The 18443-nt window shown below is 47.5% G+C and overlaps 1 protein-coding gene across 6 annotated transcripts in view; it reads right to left on the reverse strand.

Moving 5' to 3' along the window:
• Positions 1 to 18443, reverse strand: part of LOC145335766 (ras/Rap GTPase-activating protein SynGAP-like) — a 565240-nt gene that overhangs the window by 449158 nt on the left and 97639 nt on the right. For all 6 annotated transcript variants that reach the window (XM_080181495.1, XM_080181494.1, XM_080181493.1 and 3 more), the window contains exon 3: positions 3469 to 3590. In XM_080181495.1, coding sequence (XP_080037621.1) covers positions 3469 to 3590 — 122 coding nt within the window. The remainder of the gene's footprint in view (positions 1 to 3468; positions 3591 to 18443) is intronic.

Consider the following 18443-nt stretch of genomic DNA (forward strand, 5'->3'; position numbering starts at 1 on the left):
CGTTCGAGGCATTGACAGACAGAGGTTGCTGTGGCTTCTGCTTCCCAACAGCCCAGTGATTCGATCGGTGAGGGCTCAGCCCCTCTGGTCATCTAATTACTGCCACTAACCTCCTTGATGATGATGGACAAGTGGGACCCCGGACCACACAAGACACACTTCATTGGGCTGGAGTCACTGCAGCCAGAGTGAGTGGGCTAGTGGAGGGTGAGAGTGACAGAGATAAAGAGACAGAGAGAGACACAGAGATATAGAGAGAGAGACAGAGAGTGTGTGAGAGAGAGAGAAATAGAGAGAGACAGAGACAGAGAGGAGGGGGTGTGGAAAGAGTCTCCCGGGGTGTGAAGCGTTTCCCCAGGGTGGGAAGTGTCTCCCCAGGGTGGGAAGCATCTGGTGATTGGGACTGGCATCGGGGTGGGGTGGGATGGATCAGGACTGCAAGAAGTGGGATCGTGAGATCGGGGCTGCCGATGCAGGGGCTGGGAAATTAGGATCGAGGCAGGCTGGGGGTGGGGTGCATTTGAGGTTGACCGGGGACATGTTCAGGGAGGCCTGTGATGGAGAGGCCAGCTGTGAGGGGACACTTAGCATGCGCCGATCTCGGCGCTGACAGATCGGCACATGCATGGTCGCTCCCTCAGCACTATGCTGTGGGAATAGGAAACGCTGACTGAATTTCAATATGGGAGACTCATTTGAAAATCTCACTGAAAAAAACCAGCAGGATTTACTCCAGTTTTTACACAAATTCGACACTTTGAATTTTTTTGGGGGAGAATTGCCTCCCCCCAGTATTGAGGAGTCTCAGAAAGGAGGAGATCCAGGGCACTGCAGCACTCTGACCCTAAGTTGTTGAAGGCACTGATGGCGGGCGTGGACATGTAAGTGGCCAGAGTTGGCAGTGTGCAGAGATCTCAGAGGAATATAGGACTGGGGGGGTGGTGGATGGCAGGTAAAGGGAATGGAGCAAGGGCAGGGGCAAGAGTGAGGGCACTGGGGAAGGGGTGGGGGGGAAGGGTGAGGGCAGTCGGGAAAGGGTGGGGGGGAAGGGGTGAGGATTGGGCAGGTGAGGGGGAGGGGTGAGTCGTGGGGAGTGGTGTGGGGGCAGTGAGGAGTGGAGTGGGGATGGTAGTGAGTGGGATGGGGGCTGAGGGGGAGAAAGGGTGGGGGAGGGAGAGTGTGATGCCGCACAGGAATTCAAAAATAAGGCCGAGATTTGACAAAGCGATGCAGTGTTCGAGCAGCTAATAGGATGCATGGGAGGGGGTGATGGGACTTGGTGTGGGTTACAGGAATATGCAAATTGCTGGAGTATCCAATAACAGGAAGATCCCACTGAGCATGACAGGCCTATCCCTTTCCCTTGTATTCAGCCTCACCATGGCCATCAATCCGGAGTTGCCCTTGGAGCTTCGGAGCACCACCAACCTGTGTCAAACACTAGCTCCATCAATTCCACAGCGATCCAGCCTATCCTTGGTCTCCTCTTTCAAGTTCCTTGAACATCTCACTGGTACCCACTGCTGAATTGTTTGGCAACCAACTCCCACCATGGGGAGGTGACAGCTTAGTGGTATTATCATGAGACAATTAACCCACTGACTCAGCTCATCCTCAGCTCGTTCTATCAACATAGCACATGTTCTATGTTCTATTAGATAGGCCTGGTTGGTAGGGATATGATCGGTGCAACTTGTGGGCCGAAGGGCCTGTTTGTGCTGTAGTGTTCTATGTTCTATCCTCTGAGGACCCGGGTTCAAATCCTGGCACAGCAGATGGTGGAATTTGAATTCAATTTAAAAAAATCTGGAATTAAGAATCTACTGATGACCATGAAACCATTGTCGATTGTCAGAAAAACCCATCTGGTTCACTAATGTCCCTTTAGGGTCTGGCCTACACGTGATTCCAGAGCCACAGCAATGTGGTTGACTCTCAACTGCTCTCGGGCAACTAGCAATGGGCAATAAATGCTGGAGCATCGCATGAATGGGAAGCAGCAGATATGGATGGACTTGGACCCCAGCAGTGTATGGAGCAGCATACTTGGAACCTGATGGGAAATTCATGGGGGTTGGGCAACAGGGTGGGGGATGTTGAGCAGGGATAGTATGACCCTGCCTCTGCTGGCCCTGGAAGGCACAATGCCATTCGCAGGTTATAGAAATCATAGAGGTCATAGAGGTTTACAGCGTGGGAACAGGCTCTTTGGTCCAAATTGTCCAATGCTCCCAGTTTTTACCACTAAGCTCTTCCCAATTGCCTGCGTTTGGCCCAATATCCCTCTATACTCACTTCTCCATGTAACTATCTAAATGCTTTTTAAAAGATAAAATTGAACCCACTCACCACCCTTGTGTGAACATCTGGACCTTTTGTATCTCTCTCTCTTCATGCGCGCTAATTTTAGACTCCCCTATCTTTGGGAAAAGATATTGACTATCCAGCTGATCTATGCCCCTCATTATTTTATAGACCTCGATAAGATCACCCCTAAGTCTCCTATGCTCCAGAGAAAAAAGTCCCAGTCTATCCAGCCTCTCCTTATAACTCAAACTATCAAGCCCTGGTAACATCCTAATAAATCGGTTCTGCACTCTTTCTAGTTTAATAATATCCTTTCTATAATAGGGTGACCAGAACTGTGCACAGTATTTCAAGTGTGGCCTTACCAATGTCTTGTGCAACTTAGCAGGACATCCCAACTCCTGTATTCAATGTTCTGACCAATGAAGCCAAGCATGCCAAATGTGACTCCATTTTCAAGGAGTTATGAACCTGTACCCCTAGATCTCTTTGTTCTATAATTTTTCTCATCATCCTACCATTTAACTGAGTAGATCCTATCCCAATCTGATTTGCCAAAATGCATCACCTTGCATTTATCTAAATGTGTTTGTACATGTTCCGCCTGTGATTCCTGTCCCAGATCAAATATCTTTTGATTTTTGACCCTCTGGAGCGATGGAGAGAGGGCCATCACCTTGCAGCCTCCATGCAGTGAGGTGGTCAAGATCACTGGCTTCCGATATGGATGATAAATGCCAACCTTGCAAGCGGCGCCCACCAGGAGCAAACAAACAAAAAACTGCACTTGGGCCTGCCATTGGGTGGCACTCTCGCTCCCCTCTCCCACCACCCACCCATTTCGCTTCATCTCGATAATAAGTCTGCGGAAGCAGAAGTTCTTCACCAAAATCCTTTAATTACAATTCTAACAGCAGTACACAGAGAGCTAGCAGTTAACTATCTATCTCTGGGGGTGTCAGAGGAACTGACGCGCCCGGTTAAGTACAAGCAAAGACTCCTTAATTGGCCCATCAGTTGGCTCCTTAATCAGGGATTTCATACTCCAATAGGCCAATGTCAATGGCTTCATTGAAGTCATTACAGAACCCCCTCCACCATCACTGGACAGCAACCCACCCCCTCCAACACCCATCCCGTCACCCCTCCCCACCCACCTACCTCTTCCTCGTCTAACATAAGAAGCTGATTTCCAGAGATGACGCAGAACTTAGGATTCCAGACGGGGCGATCGTAGGGTAATTGGTTATAGGAGATTCGATGGGTTGGTTGTCCTCGCACATCTGGAAAGAGAATCAACAGAAAATTACTGGTTGGACGGACACCACATCCTTTTTGCTTCCCTATTAATTAACTACTTCGCTCCCTCCCCTACCCTCCTCCTGCTCCTCAGGGGTCCACAAACATGAAATAGAGGCAAGGTAGATCACATTCGTGTCCTGACCAACATTCACCCCTCAACCAATGTCACCGAAGGAGCTTCAGCCACCCATTATAACCAACAGTGAGGGCTTGCTGTGTGCATACTGGATTTCCTGTCTCTGTGAAGGTTGTAAAACTCCCTGTTAAAAAGATTTTTTTTTCTGTACTTAGACTTCTGAAAAAATGCAACTACACACAGAGAACCAAGAGTGAAACATTTCAATTGAAAGGCCAGTCAGTAGTGTTGCCAAGACAACAGGCTGTTTTTGAATTTTTCCCAATCAATTTACAATAGGCACTTGAATAACAGCAGTCTATCAGATTTAAATTTGATGTTTTGGTAACCTGAGAACCAATCCTATTGCGGGGATGTTGATATGTCATCAGGGGTATAAGAGATAACTCTCAGCTCCAGCGAGACACAGCAAATGCTCTCTGCCACAATGAATTCTCTCTGCCACAGCTAATAGCTTTTAGCTCATCTGAATAGAAAAGGTAACAACATAAAACAGGCGTTCCAGGTGGAACAAAGAAGTAAAAAGACAGAAGATAAAACCTGGTTGAAATTTTGAGAGTGATTCAAAAAATTCTATTTTTCTGTTAGTAAGTGAGAATTGTATGTATGTAAACAGCATTCTGTTACAATAGCATTTTATCTGGTTTGTCAATAGTTTAGTTAATCTGTTCACTGTTAGCTATATAAATAAAGTGTTACTTCATGAAAGAATCATAGAATCCCTACAGACAGAAGGAGGCCATTTGGCCTATCGGATATGCACTGACAACAATCCCACCCAGGGTCTATCCTTATAGCCCCACATATTTATACTGCTAATATCCTTGACACTAAGAGACAATTTAGCATGGCCAATTAATCTAACCCATATATCTTTGGACTGTGAGAGGAAACTGGAGCACCCGAAGGAAACCCACGCAAACACGGGGAGAATGTGCAAACTCCACACAGCCAGTGACTGAGGCCGGGAATCGAACCCGAGTCCCTGGCGCTGTGAGGCAGCAGTGCTAACCACTGTGCCACCACTTATTGATTTTTCAGAGAGAGTCTCAGGTAATTATTTTGATTTAACCACTAAAAGTTGCTGAAGAGCAGATCGTACTATTTCTGACACATTTTTAATAGATTATAAAATAAGGTACTCCTCTTTGAGTGGTTAAGCATTGGTTCTTAGAGAGGGGATCAACCTCCCCTTTATAACACCTACATTATAATGGTAACTGCTCTTTGAAATGGACTTTGGGGCATTACATTCATTTAAACCTGCAAAAACCAGTCAACTTCAACTTTGAAGTAGAGCTGGGTGGTGGAGGGGGGTTGGTGGGGGGTCTCTCTCTCACTCTGTCTTCCCTGCCCCCGGTGTCCTGGCCAACATTTACCCTCAAACTACAGCATTGAAAACTGGACTATCAAAGAACCCCTACAGTGCAGAAGGAGGTCCCTTCAGCCCATCGAATCTGCACCAACAACAATCCCACCCAGGCCCTATTCTGTAACCCCATGGATTTACCATGCTAATCCCCCGATGCTAAGGGCACAATTTAGCATGACCAATCCACCTAACTGTGGGAAATCATCATAGAATCCATACAGTACAGAAGGAGGCCATTTGGCCCACTGAGCCTGCACTGGCAACAATCCCACCCAGGCCATTTCCCCATAACCCTGTGTATTTACACTGCTAATCCCCCTGACACTAAAGGAACAATTCAGCATGGCCAATCAACATCTTTCATTTGCCTGACACTTGCGAAAGCTTGCTGTGTGCAAATTGAGCTGATTCCTATGATTGCAACAGTAGCTCCACAAACTGTATAGGAACAGGAATAATCAGATCGGAGCTGATATGATTGTAACCTCAATCCCACATTCCTGTGCATCCTGATAATCTTTCACCCCCTCGTTAATCAAGAATGTATTCAGGTCTGCCTTTAAAATATTCAAAGACTCTGCTTCCACTGCCTTCGGAGGCAGAGAGTTCCAGAGACTCAACACCCTCAAGGGTGACCCTTTTAAGCAGTGACCACCAAAAGGAGATGCTGCCGGAATGAAGGAACTTAGTTTTTTTTAAACTTTGGTGCAGTTTGCGTGCACAGTCTTATGGACAGTGGGGATGGAAACAGGCTCAAGTAGTTGAATTGTCACCTCCTTCTGAGACAATAGCAAACAAGAATAGAGACAAAGACAAGATGGAGAGAGCACACTGCTAAGGATGCTCTGAGATAAGTTGAATGGAGTTTAAACACTGGTTTGAATGGCCTGCGTCTGTGGCCATATCAAAAGTTACTTCATTGTCTAAAAAGCACTGTGAGAGATTCTCCTTCCTTTTCACATCTATAGCCTGGATTGACTCGCTCCCTTGGTCACTGTCCTCCTCTCTTCCCTGTTCCTCCCCAGAACACTTCTCTTGTGTAGTGAGTAACCTGTTGTGAGACATCATTTCCCGTTGACTCATTTTGAAACAGAATGGGGCAGTTCTGCTTTGGGTAGGAGGAGGTAAAGGGGTCACCTGCATCTTGGAGCACCGGAACCCAAATAGGACAGGGGAATTGGGAATGGGCTGACGTGAAACTCCAATAATGAGCATGTGCCAGGTTGTTGAAGAAGGCGATAGCTTCATTTCCACAGAAAGGAGTTGCATTGTCAAGGAGGTGACATGAAACCAATGTAGAACCTTGGTTAGGCCAGTGTGCCATAGAGGTACTGGGAGGAGGAGATAAGCAGAAGATTTACAATAACACCTGTAGAATTGGAGCACATTTTCCCCGTGTCTGTGTGCTTTTCCTCTGGGTGCTCTGGTTTCCTCCATCACTCCAAAGATATGCAGGTTAGATGGATTGACCATGCTAAATTACCCCTTAGTGTCACAAGATCTGTAGGTTAGAGCGATTAGTGCGACGGGATGGTCCTGGGTAAGATGCTCTGTCGAAGTGTTGGTGCATACTGAATGGAGCTTAAATGCTGGCATGGGCTAGTTTGATTGGCCTGCTTCTGTGCCTATTTAATGGTGACAGCAGAATCTGGAGCAATTTTAACCTACCCCAGCCAATAGGTTTCATGGGCAACAGTATTTATTGCCTGATTTTTCTCTTAGTTGACTTCAGCCTGTTTAATATTCTACTAATACGAATGTTCGACCAGCATTCTGCCCAAGACTGTTGCAGATTGGGGAAAACTTGATGGGTTGAAAGGCCTCCTTATGCACTGTGGGAGATCTACGCCCACAAGTATACAGATACAAAGATATAGGGGGCAGCAGGGACCATTTCATGGGCTTCTTACTGGCACTGCAACCTCTGCAGGTCTAAGATTTCCAACCAAATTAGTTGCCTGTCAATTTCTGATTACAATATGGAAATCCCCATTTGTATTTTATTAATGGACCCGGGACAAAGTTTCTGGACCCACTAGCCCCGATAGCTGCCAGATGTGGTTCCCTCCAGTGGGATTCAGTACTGCTCCCCTAACAGGAAACAGGCAGCTGGAGGGAAGAGAGGTCATTGAGACAGCCCCCAGGAAGTCAGGGTTAAGGGGCAATGCCATCCTGGCACTGGGCACCTTGTCACTCCCATCAGGCAGTGCCAAGGGGGCAGGTCCAGAGTAGGGTGGGGCCTGTTGGAGGTGATTGGTGGTGGTGGACACACTGCCACTCTGCAATTGGATTCACTGGGAGAGGGAGGGTAAGAGGAGATCAGGACTGGTAATGGGATCGGGATGGGGTGTGTTTGAGACTACTGGGGGGGGGGGGAGTGGGGGGAGAGTGGGGGGGGTGCTGGTGGCAGCGATGCTGGGGGGAAGGGGAAGCAGAGTGGCCAGCAATCGAGCTGGCCAGTGATTGGGAGACTGGCAGAGCAGGGCCACTGCGCATGCGCCAATCTCGACACTGACAAATCAGCGCATGAGCAGTGGTGGCAGCACTATGCTGCCCACCTTGCCAGCAGGGATAGGCTCCACTCATTGATTTGCACTGTGACTCTCTCTGAGGCACCCTGTGATGGGAGATTTATTCCAAAAATCACGTTTAAAAAAAAACAACGGGAGTTAGCCCAGTTTTCACACGTATTCAGCAAGTATTATTTTGGAAGAATCATAAGAACATAAGAAATAGGAGCAGGAGTAGGCCATCTAGCCCTTCGAGCCTGCCCCGCCATTCAATAAGATCATGGCTGATCTGTTGTGGCTCAGTACCACTTTCCCGCCCTCTCCCCATAACCCTTAATCCCCTCTCTTATCAAGAACCCATCAACCCGCTTCTTAAAAATATTTAGCGAGGCAGCCTCCACCACTTCAACGGGCAGAGAATTCCAGAGATTCACCACCCTTTGAGTGAAGAAGTTCCTCCTCAACTCCGTTCTAAACCGCCTCCCCTTTATCTTGAGGCTGTGCCCCCTAGTCCTACTGTCTTTTTTGAGCGGGAAGAGTCTCTCCACCTCTATCCTATCCATCCCATTCATCATCTTATACGTCTCAATGAGATCTCCCCTCATTCTTCTAAACTCTAACGAGTACAAGCCTAGTTTATTCAGCCTCTCCTCATAGCTCAATCCCCTCAACTCCGGTATCAGCCTAGTAAACCTCCTCTGCACTCCCTCCAGGGCCAAAATATCCTTGCGCAGGTGCGGCGCCCAAAACTGCACACAGTACTCCAGCTGCGGCCTCACCAATGCCCTATACAGCTGCAGCAAGACCTCCCTACTTTTATATTCAATCCCCCTCGCTATGAAGGCCAGCATCCCATTCGCCTTCCTGACCACCTGCTGCACCTGCAAGCTGGGTTTTTGCGACTCATGCACAAGGACCCCGAGGTCCCTCTGCACCGTCGCCTGCTGCAGTTTTTCACCACGTAAGTAATAGTCCTTCCTACCATTCTTCCTACCAAAGTGGACCACCTCACACTTGCCAACATTAAATTCCATTTGCCATTTCCTGGCCCATTCGCCCAGCCTATCTAGATCCTTCTGCAGACTCTCCACACCCTCCGCACAATTTGCCTTTCCCCCAATCTTGGTGTCATCAGCAAATTTCGACACCCTGCACTCGGTTCCCTCCTCCAGATCATCTACGTAAATGGTAAATAGCTGAGGCCCCAGCACCGACCCCTGGGGCACCCCACTAGTCACCAACCGCCAATCCGAATAGCACCCGTTGACCCCCACTCTCTGCCTCCTATTTGACAACCAATCCTCTATCCACGCTAACACCCTACCCCCAACTCCATGTCCCCTGACCTTCTGCAATAACCTCTTGTGAGGTACCTTGTCAAACGCCTTCTGAAAATCCAGAAAGACCACATCCACCGGCTCTCCTCTATCCACTGCCCTAGACACATCCTCATAGAACTCCAGTAAATTTGTCAGACACGACTTCCCTTTAATGAAACCGTGTTGCGTCCGCCCTATCAAGCAATTCCCTTCAAGATGCCTCGCAATTTCCTCCTTAATGACGGATTCTAACATTTTACCTACCACAGACGTTAAACTAACCGGCCTATAATTCCCCGCCTCACCTCCATACATTTCACTGTACACTAATACATGTGACAATAGTAAATCAAGTCAAATCAAATCAAATCATTGGAGACTGAGTTGAGGAGAGACCTTGCCCGGGATTCTCCAAAAAAAAATCCTAAGTGCTGAATTTGTGTAAAAACCGGAGTAAATCACATTGTTTTTTCAATGGTATTTCAAAGTGAATCTTCCATATTCTCAGCACTCAGAGTGCCCTAGTGTGAATCATGCTGAAATCAGTAGGTGGGGTCTATTTCCGCTGGCAAGGTGGGCAGCATAGAGCTGAGCGGGCCATTGTGCATGCGCCAATCTGTCAGTGCTGAAATTGGATCATGCACAGTAGCCCTGCACTGTCGGCCTCTCCACCACGACTCCTGCATCGCTGCCCCTCCAATCCCTCCACTCCCTCCAGACATCTCCAGGTCAGCCCCAAACCCCTGCACCCCCCTCCTGGCCACCTTGATCTCCCCTCACACTTCTCCCCAACTCCCGGCAGTCCTGTCTCCAATGGGAGAATCGACCCCCTTTTCTCCCAGTGAGTCATTTGTTCTTAGAACTCTGTTTCCCTGAAAGCAGTGAAGACTGATTCATTGAACATATTCAAGGTGGAGTTAGATTTTGCGGGGTGGTGGGGGAGTGCTTGGTGGGGTGGCGGGGGGTGGTGGCGTTGGCAGTGTGCAGGACAAGAAGATGGGATGCAGGTCCCAATATAGAGGCCAAGATCTAAAGTAAAGTTTATTTATGTCAAGTAGGCTTCTATTAATATTGAAATGGAGTTACTGTGAAAATCCCCCAGTTGCCACACTCTGGCACCTGTTCAGATACACTGAGGGAGAATTTAGCACAGCCAATGCACCCTAACCAGCACATCTTTCAGGCTATGGGAGGAAACCGGAGCACCCGGAGAAAACCCAGGTAGACATGGGGAGAATGTGCAAACTCCATACAGACAGTGACCCAAGCCGGGAATTGAATCCAGGTGTCTGGCGCTGTGAGGCAGCAGTTCTAACCACTGTGCCACTATGCTGCTTATCTTATTGGAGGGCGGAGCAGGTTCAAGGGTCTACTCTAGCTACTAATTCTGATGTGGTTACATTCTTTCCTATCTGTATACCTGCAGCACACAGGAATACCAGACTGCACATACCAGCCTCGTGTTGCGAATATTTCTGACCCTGCCAAGTCAATGACAACTTGAAGTAAGCTGCGAATTTCTCAGCCCATGAAGTAATTTGCCCAGCGCTATTTGTCAAAGGAGTTGAGCTTGGGAATGGGCAGGGAAATGAAGTGGGATAAGGAGCCAGCAAAGGTTCTGATGCACCTTCATCATTTATTCGTGTTGATTAGAGAGAACCCTCACCAGCTCACCTTCGCACTGACAGACAGCGAAACTAATGCCCTGTCAAACGTGCTCACACAGCTGCTCCATGACCGCAGCAACTCGCTCTGCCCTCCCTGCCTGTACAAGGGAAATGCCCCAAAAAGCTAAGACCATAAGAACATAAGAAATAGGAGCAGGAGTAGGCCATCTAGCCCTTCAAGCCTGCCCCGCCATTCAATAAGATCATGGCTGATCTGTCGTGGCTCAGTTCCACTTTCGCGCCCTCTCCCCATAACCCATAATCCCCTCTCTTATCAAAAACCCATCAACCCGCGTCTTAAAAATATTTAGCGAGGCAGCCTCCACCACTTCAACGGGCAGAGAATTCCAGAGATTCACCACCCTTTGAGTGAAGAAGTTCCTCCTCAACTCCGTTCTAAACTGCCCCCGCTTTATCTTGAGGCTGTGCCCCCTAGTCCTACTGTCTTTTTTGAGCGGGAAGAGTCTCTCCATCTCTATCCTATCCATCCCATTCATCATCTTATACGTCTCAATGAGATCTCCCCTCATTCTTCTAAACTCTAACGAGTACAAGCCTAGTTTATTCAGCCTCTCCTCATAGCTCAACCCCCTCAACTCCGGTATCAGCCTAGTAAACCTCCTCTGCACTCCCTCCAAGGCCAAAATATCTTTGCGCAGGTGCGGCGCCCAAAACTGCACACAGTACTCCAGCTGCGGCCTCACCAATGCCCTATACAGCTGCAGCAAGACCTCCCTACTTTTATATTCAATCCCCCTCACTATGAAGGCCAGCATCCCATTCGCCTTCCTGACCACATGCTGCACCTGCAAGCTGGGTTTTTGCGACTCATGCACAAGGACCCCGAGGTCCCTCTGCACCGTCGCCTGCTGCAGTTTTTTGCCACGTAAGTAATAATCCTTCCTACCATTATTCCTACCAAAGTGGACCACCTCACACTTGCCAACATTAAATTCCATTTGCCATTTCCTGGCCCATTCGCCCAGCCTATCTAGATCCTTCTGCAGACTCTCCACACCCTCCGCACAATTTGCCATTCCCCCAATCTTGGTGTCATCAGCAAATTTCGACACCCTACACTCGGTTCCCTCCTCCAGATCATCTATATAAATGGTAAAAAGCTGAGGCCCCAGCACCGACCCCTGGGGCACTCCACTAGTCACCATCCGCCAATCCGAATAGCACCCGTTGACCCCCACTCTCTGCCTCCTATTTGACAACCAATCCTCTATCCACGCTAACACCCTACCCCCAACTCCATGTCCCTCGACCTTCTGCAATAACCTCTTGTGAGGTACTTTGTCAAACTCCTTCTGAAAATCCAGAAAGACCACATCCACCGGCTCTCCTCTATCCACCGCCCTAGACACATCCTCATAGAACTCCAGTAAATTTGTCAGACACGACTTCCCTTTAATGAAACCGTGCTGCGTCTGCTCTATCAAGCAATTCCCTTCAAATGCCTTGCAATTTCCTCCTTAATGACGGATTCTAACATTTTACCTACCACAGACGTTAAACTAACCGGCCTATAATTCCCCGCCTTTTGCCTGGCACCCTTCTTAAACAACGGCGTAACATTAGCCGTTTTCCAATCCTCCAGCACTTCCCCGGAATCCAGCGACGTCTGGAAAATAACCACCAAGGCATCCACTATCACCTCCGCCATTTCTTTCAGAACCCTCGGATGCATTCCATCCGGTCCTGGGGACTTGTCCACAATCAGCCCCTCCAGTCTGTCGAGCACCGCCTCTCTAGTAACAGTAATGTCATTAAGACCCTCCAGTCCTACCACCTTTCCATCACTAACACCCGGCAAATTATTCACGTCCTCCTCCGTGAAGACAGAAACAAAAAAGTTATTCAATACCTTAGCCATATCCCCATCCCCTACCACTAGGTCCCCTTTCTCATCCTCTAAAGGACCAACATTCACCCTAGCCAGCCTCTTCCTTTTTATATATTTATAAAAACTCTTGCTATCCTTTTTTATATTAAGCGCTAGCCCAGCTTCATAATTTCTCCTACCCTTCTTTATCAACTTCTTTGTCAATCTTTGTTGACATTTAAACCTCTCCCAATCCTCTTCTCGCCCACTACTCTTAGCTACTCTAAATTCCTCCGCTTTTAATTTAACACTTTCCTTCACCTCCTTCGTTATCCACGGCTTATTACTTCTCCTCCTACTGTCCTTTTTGACCATCGGAATAAATTTCCGCTGAGCACCAAGAAAGATCTCCTTAAAGATCCTCCACTGCTCCTCAGCAGACCCTCCCTCCAACGCGCTCCCCCAGTCAACATTTGCCAATTCTTCTCTCATCCTACCGTACTCCCCTCTATTCAAACAAAGTACGCGTCTCCGGGAACCCACTTTCTCCTCCTCCATCTGCACCAGAAACTCCACCATACAATGATCACTCTCCCCAAGAGGATCCTTCACCGCAAGGTCCATAATTCTACCCGCCTCATTACATAGCACGAGATCCAAGATAGCTCTCTCCCTCGTCGGCTCCAACACACACTGTTCCAGGAAACTATCCCGGCAGCATTCCAAGAACTCCTCCTCGAGCCCACCGTGTCCAACATGGGTCGACCAATCAATATGCAGATTGAAATCCCCCATAACTACGGCCGTCCCATTCCTGCATGCCGCACTTATTTGCGCGTTAACAGCCCGCCCACCTCCAGATCATTATTCGGGGGCCTATAGACGACACCCACCAGTGTCTTCCTCCCTTTGCTGTTCCTAATCTCCACCCACAACGATTCCATGTTCTGCTCCTTGGCTCCAATATCATCCCTTGCTACCACCTTGATGCTATCCTTAATCAGCAGAGCTACGCCCCCCCCTTTTCCCTCCTGCCTATCCTTCCTAAACACTTGATAGCCCTGTACATTCAGCTCCCAGTCCCTGTCACCTTGCAGCCACGTCTCCGTAATGGCCACCAGATCGTATCCATTTGTGTCGATCTGCGCCACCAGCTCATCCACTTTATTCCGAATGCTTCGTGCATTCAGATAAAGCGCTTTCATCCCAGCCTTCACCTGGACCCTATTTGCCGTAATGCCACCAACTACACTCACACCCCCTACTCCCTCTATTATTGGGACATCCTCGGCCTCTTCCCTTACCTGTACCCTATCCTTAACTTTAGACCTCGTAAGGTCACCTACCCTCGCACCCTCCCCCCCACCCCTAATTAGTTTAAAGCCCTGTCTACAGTCCTCTTTACTCGATTCGCCAGCACTCTGGTCCCAGCACGGTTCAGACCAACCCCATCCCGCCCGAACAGGCCCCACCTACCCCAATACTGGTGCCAATGCCCCATAAATTCAAACCCATTCCTCCCACACCAATCCCTGAGCCACCCATTCACTTCTGTAATCCTGTCAACCTTACGCCCGTCTGCACTCAGTTCAGGCAGTAGCCCAGAGATGACCACCTTGTCGGTTCTACTTTTTAGTTCCATTCCCAGCTTTTCATACTCCCTCCCCAGATCCTCAGTCCGCATTTTGCTTACGTCGCCGGCACCCACATGTACCACAATGACCGGATTCTCACCCTCCCACTCCAGGTTCCTCTGCAGCCCAGCTGCGACATCGCGGACCCGAGCACCAGGCAGACAACACACCCTTCTGTGCACTTTGTCATTGTGACAAAGGACAGTGTCAATACCCTTCACCCCACTATCCCCAATCACTACTACGTTCCTTTTCCCCTTCTCTTTGCCTATGTCCTGCTGCATCACTGTACCGTGTGCAGTTTGCTCACCAACCTCACCTGCCTTGTCCTCTTCCAGACTGGAAGCAAGAACCTCAAACCTGTTATGCAGATTAAGAGGCTGAGGCCTCCGCTCCCCACCCTCCTTCCTCCTCTCCCCACTCTCCTTCCTCCGCTCCTCACCCCCCTTCCTCCTCCCAGCAGCCCCCTCTTGTCCCTGACCCTTAGAGTTAGCCAGTCTCGGGGGGGTGGATGTCACTTGCACCCCATTGACAATGGCACCCTCTCTCCCCCTGATGAGCCTCAGTGTCTGTAGCTCAGAGGCCAGCTCATCTACCTTGAGCTGGAGCTCCTCCAGCAACCTGCACTTACTGCAGACATGGTCACTGGGATGGACCCTGGAGTCCACCAGTTCCCACATCATACAGAAACCACACATCACATGCCCCTCCATTATTCACTGTAGTAGTTTTGAAAAAAAATTTTTATTGTTTTTTTTCCTTGTTTTTCAAACGAACTCACCTGGCCTTTTTTCCCTCCAGCCCTTTTTGATATTAAGCCCTAATAGCTCACTCTACTTCCCTCTCACTCCGCAGCCCGCTCCGACGCTGCCCGCTGTCTACACCAGGCCTCCTTTTAAACCTGGCGCTGATTTAAAGCTGTTGGCCCACAACTGCCTTCTAACCACTCCCTCAGAATTCTTAAAGCAGTAAATACAATAAATAAATGCTTTAAACAGTTCTACAAAGAACAAAGTGCTTTAAACTTATTTTAAACGGGTTTTTAACAGGTAAAATCTTAGCTCTCTCTCTGCTCCTTCACTCGTCTGCTCCTGCAAACAATGGAGATCAGATTAGAGAAGGAATGGAGTGGGGTAATCAACAATCACACGCTTCCTCATGGGACTTCGCTGAGCTGCAACAAAATATCAAACTGATCAGCACACAATCAATTCCAACCATCCAGGTACCAGGGCACACACTCAGGACTGAGTTACAGACTGGAATCTAATCGAGGGGTTCAGATGGTTTATATATAGAATAATGGATACCTGGGAGTGAGTTACAGACTGGAATCTAATCGAGGGGTTCAGATGGTTTATATATAGAATAATGGATACCGGGAAGTGACTTACATACTGTACTCCAGTCAAGGGATTCAGATGTTTATAGATCGAATAATGGATACCAGAGACTGGAATCTAATCAAAGGGTTCAGATGGTTTATATATAGAATACTGGATATCTGGAAGTGAAGTACAAACTGGAATCTAATCGAGGGGTTCAGATGGTTTGTATATAGAATAACGGATATCTGGGAATGAGTTATAGACTGGAATCTAATCGAGGGGTACAGATGGGTTAGATATAGAATAATAGATACCTGGGAGTGAGTTAAACTGGAGTCTAATCAAGGGGTTCAGATGGGTTAGATATAAAATAATAGATACCTGGGAGTGAGTTACAGACTGGAATTTACATTATCACTATTTACGATATTATTACTGTTTATACATTGTCATTATTACTACATTATCACTATTTACGTATGTGGCCCAATCCATCATGCAGACCAGCCTCCCATTCATTGACTCTATCTACACTTGCCGCTGTCTCGGAAAATAACCAGCATAATTAAGGACCCCATGCTCCCCAGATATACTCGCTTCCACCTGCTTCTGTTGAGAAAAAAGATATAAAAATCTGATGTCACAGACCAACCAACTCTAGAACAGCTTCTTCCCTGCTGCCATCAGACTTTTAAATGGACCTATCTTGCACTAAGTTGATCTTTCTCTACACCCTAGCTATGACTGTAACACTACCTTCAGTACTGTCTCGTTTCCTTCTCTATGAATGGTATGCTTTGTCTCTATCGCATGCAAGAAACAATACTTTTAACTGCATGCTAATACATGTGACAATAATAAATCAATATTGAACTCTTTATCACTATTACTGTTACACTATTATCCACTTTGGCAGAAATAATAGTTGGAGGGATTATTATTTAAAAGGCGAAAAGCTGCAGCATGCTACGGTGCAGAGGGACCTGGGGGTCCTTGTGCATGAGTCACAACAACCCAGTCTGCAGGTGCAGCAGGTGATCAAGAAGGCAAATGGAATGTTGGCCTTTATAGGAGGGGGATAGAATATAAAAGTAGGGAGGTCTTGCTGCAACTGTACAGGGCACTGGTAAGGCCACAGCTGGAGTACTGTGTGCAGTTTTGGTCGCCTCACTTGCGCAAGGATATATTGGCCTTGGAGGGAGTGCAGAGGAGGTTCACTAGGCTGATGCTGGAGATGAAGGGGTTGGACTATGAAGAGAGACTAAATAGACTGGGTCTGTACTCTTTGGAGTTTAGAAGAATGAGGGGGGATCTTATAGACAAGTATAAGATAATGAAGGTGATGGATAGGGTAGAGGTAGAGAGATTCTTCCCGCTTAGAAAGGATAGCAGGACTAGAGGACACAGCCTCAAGATAAGGGAGGGGGGCAGTTTAGATCAGAGTTGAGGAGGAACTTCTTCACTCAAAGGGTGGTGAATCTCTGGAATTCTCTGCCTGTTGAAGTGGTGGAGGCTGCCTTGCTAAATATATTTGTGTCACGGGTAGATAGGTTTTTGATAGACAAGGGAATTAAGGGTTATGGGGAGAAAGCGGGAAAGTGGAACTGATCCACTTCAGATCAGCCAGGATCTTATTGAATGACGGGGCAGGCTCGAAGGGCTAGTTGGCCTACTCCTGCTCCTGTTTCTTATGTTCTTATGTTCTGTGTTATCACTATTACTGCGTTATCACTATTACTGCATTATTGCTACTCCTGCATTATCATTACTACATTATCACTATTGCTACGTTATCACTATTACTACATTATCATAGAGTGGCTGCGGACCCCCTTCTCCCCCACCAATCTCACAAGCCATCGGATGCTAGGCATTTACTAGTCCTCACTAACCCTCACTGATGGCACACCTGAATTGGACTTATATGGAGCATGTCTGTTTCGTGCTGAATCTGGATGGGTGAATGCGGTGGTAAAGGGGGAAGAAATGGTAAGGTTGGGCATGCAGACCATTAAGTCAATTTAAATGCATGCAAATGCACTTAAATGACCATTGCACCCATTTTGGGCACAGTCCTGATCATAGCCATTTTCAGGCCTTGGGAAAGGGAAAACCAGCGCAGAGGCAGGCGCAGATCACACTACTCACCTGACGCCCAACTTTACCAAGTTTTTACAATCGAAAACAGGTGCAATGCGATGGTAAAATTGGCTCCATAATCACTTTTAGTACATTACTACATTTTCACTACATTATTACTATTTACCAAATAATTATTACTACATCATCATTATTACTACATTCTCACTATTAATACATTACTGCACTTACTACATTATTAGTATTAATAGATTATCATTATTACTATGTTATCATGATTGCTACATTATCAATATGACTACATTATCACTATGACTACATTATCATTATTTATGACATTATCACTATGTACAGAAACACTCCTTCAGTACTCAGAGGGCACTGGGTACAGAAACATTCCTTCAGTACTCAGAGGGCACTGGGTACAGAAACACTCCTTCAGTACTCAGAGGGCACTGGGTACAGAAACACTCCTTCAGTACTCAGAGGACACTGGGTACAGAAACACTTGCTCTCAGCAGTCACTGGGTTAATTACAGTGGGCAGAGCAATCCTCAGAGTTGTGTTACAGAGCAGGTGTAATTATGTCAGACACTCCGAGTTGCATATTTCTGCACACTTAGAATATGTTATATATAAATACACGTACACACACTCACACACTTACTCACACACACACACACACAAACCTGTGCTGAGACTAATAAATGTCACTGTTCTAAGCTGTGTGTGTTTTTGATGGGGGTTTCTGGGTCTGTTGAGCAGACTGATTTCACACAGTATTAGATTCCCCCCCAGTCAGATTCCCATTCTCTGCATGTTGGAGTCACATTGCAAATCAGCATGTTCCTCGAGGAAGGACTATTTCCACTCTTGCTCTTGCAGTGTGCTCGGTGAAGCCCTCATCTGGTCACAGCTTTATTTCACAGACTGACGTTCA

This window comes from Carcharhinus amblyrhynchos, unplaced genomic scaffold (genome assembly GCF_965287045.1).
Source record: "Carcharhinus amblyrhynchos unplaced genomic scaffold, sCarAmb.v2.hapA scaffold_40, whole genome shotgun sequence".
NCBI lineage: Eukaryota > Metazoa > Chordata > Chondrichthyes > Carcharhiniformes > Carcharhinidae > Carcharhinus > Carcharhinus amblyrhynchos.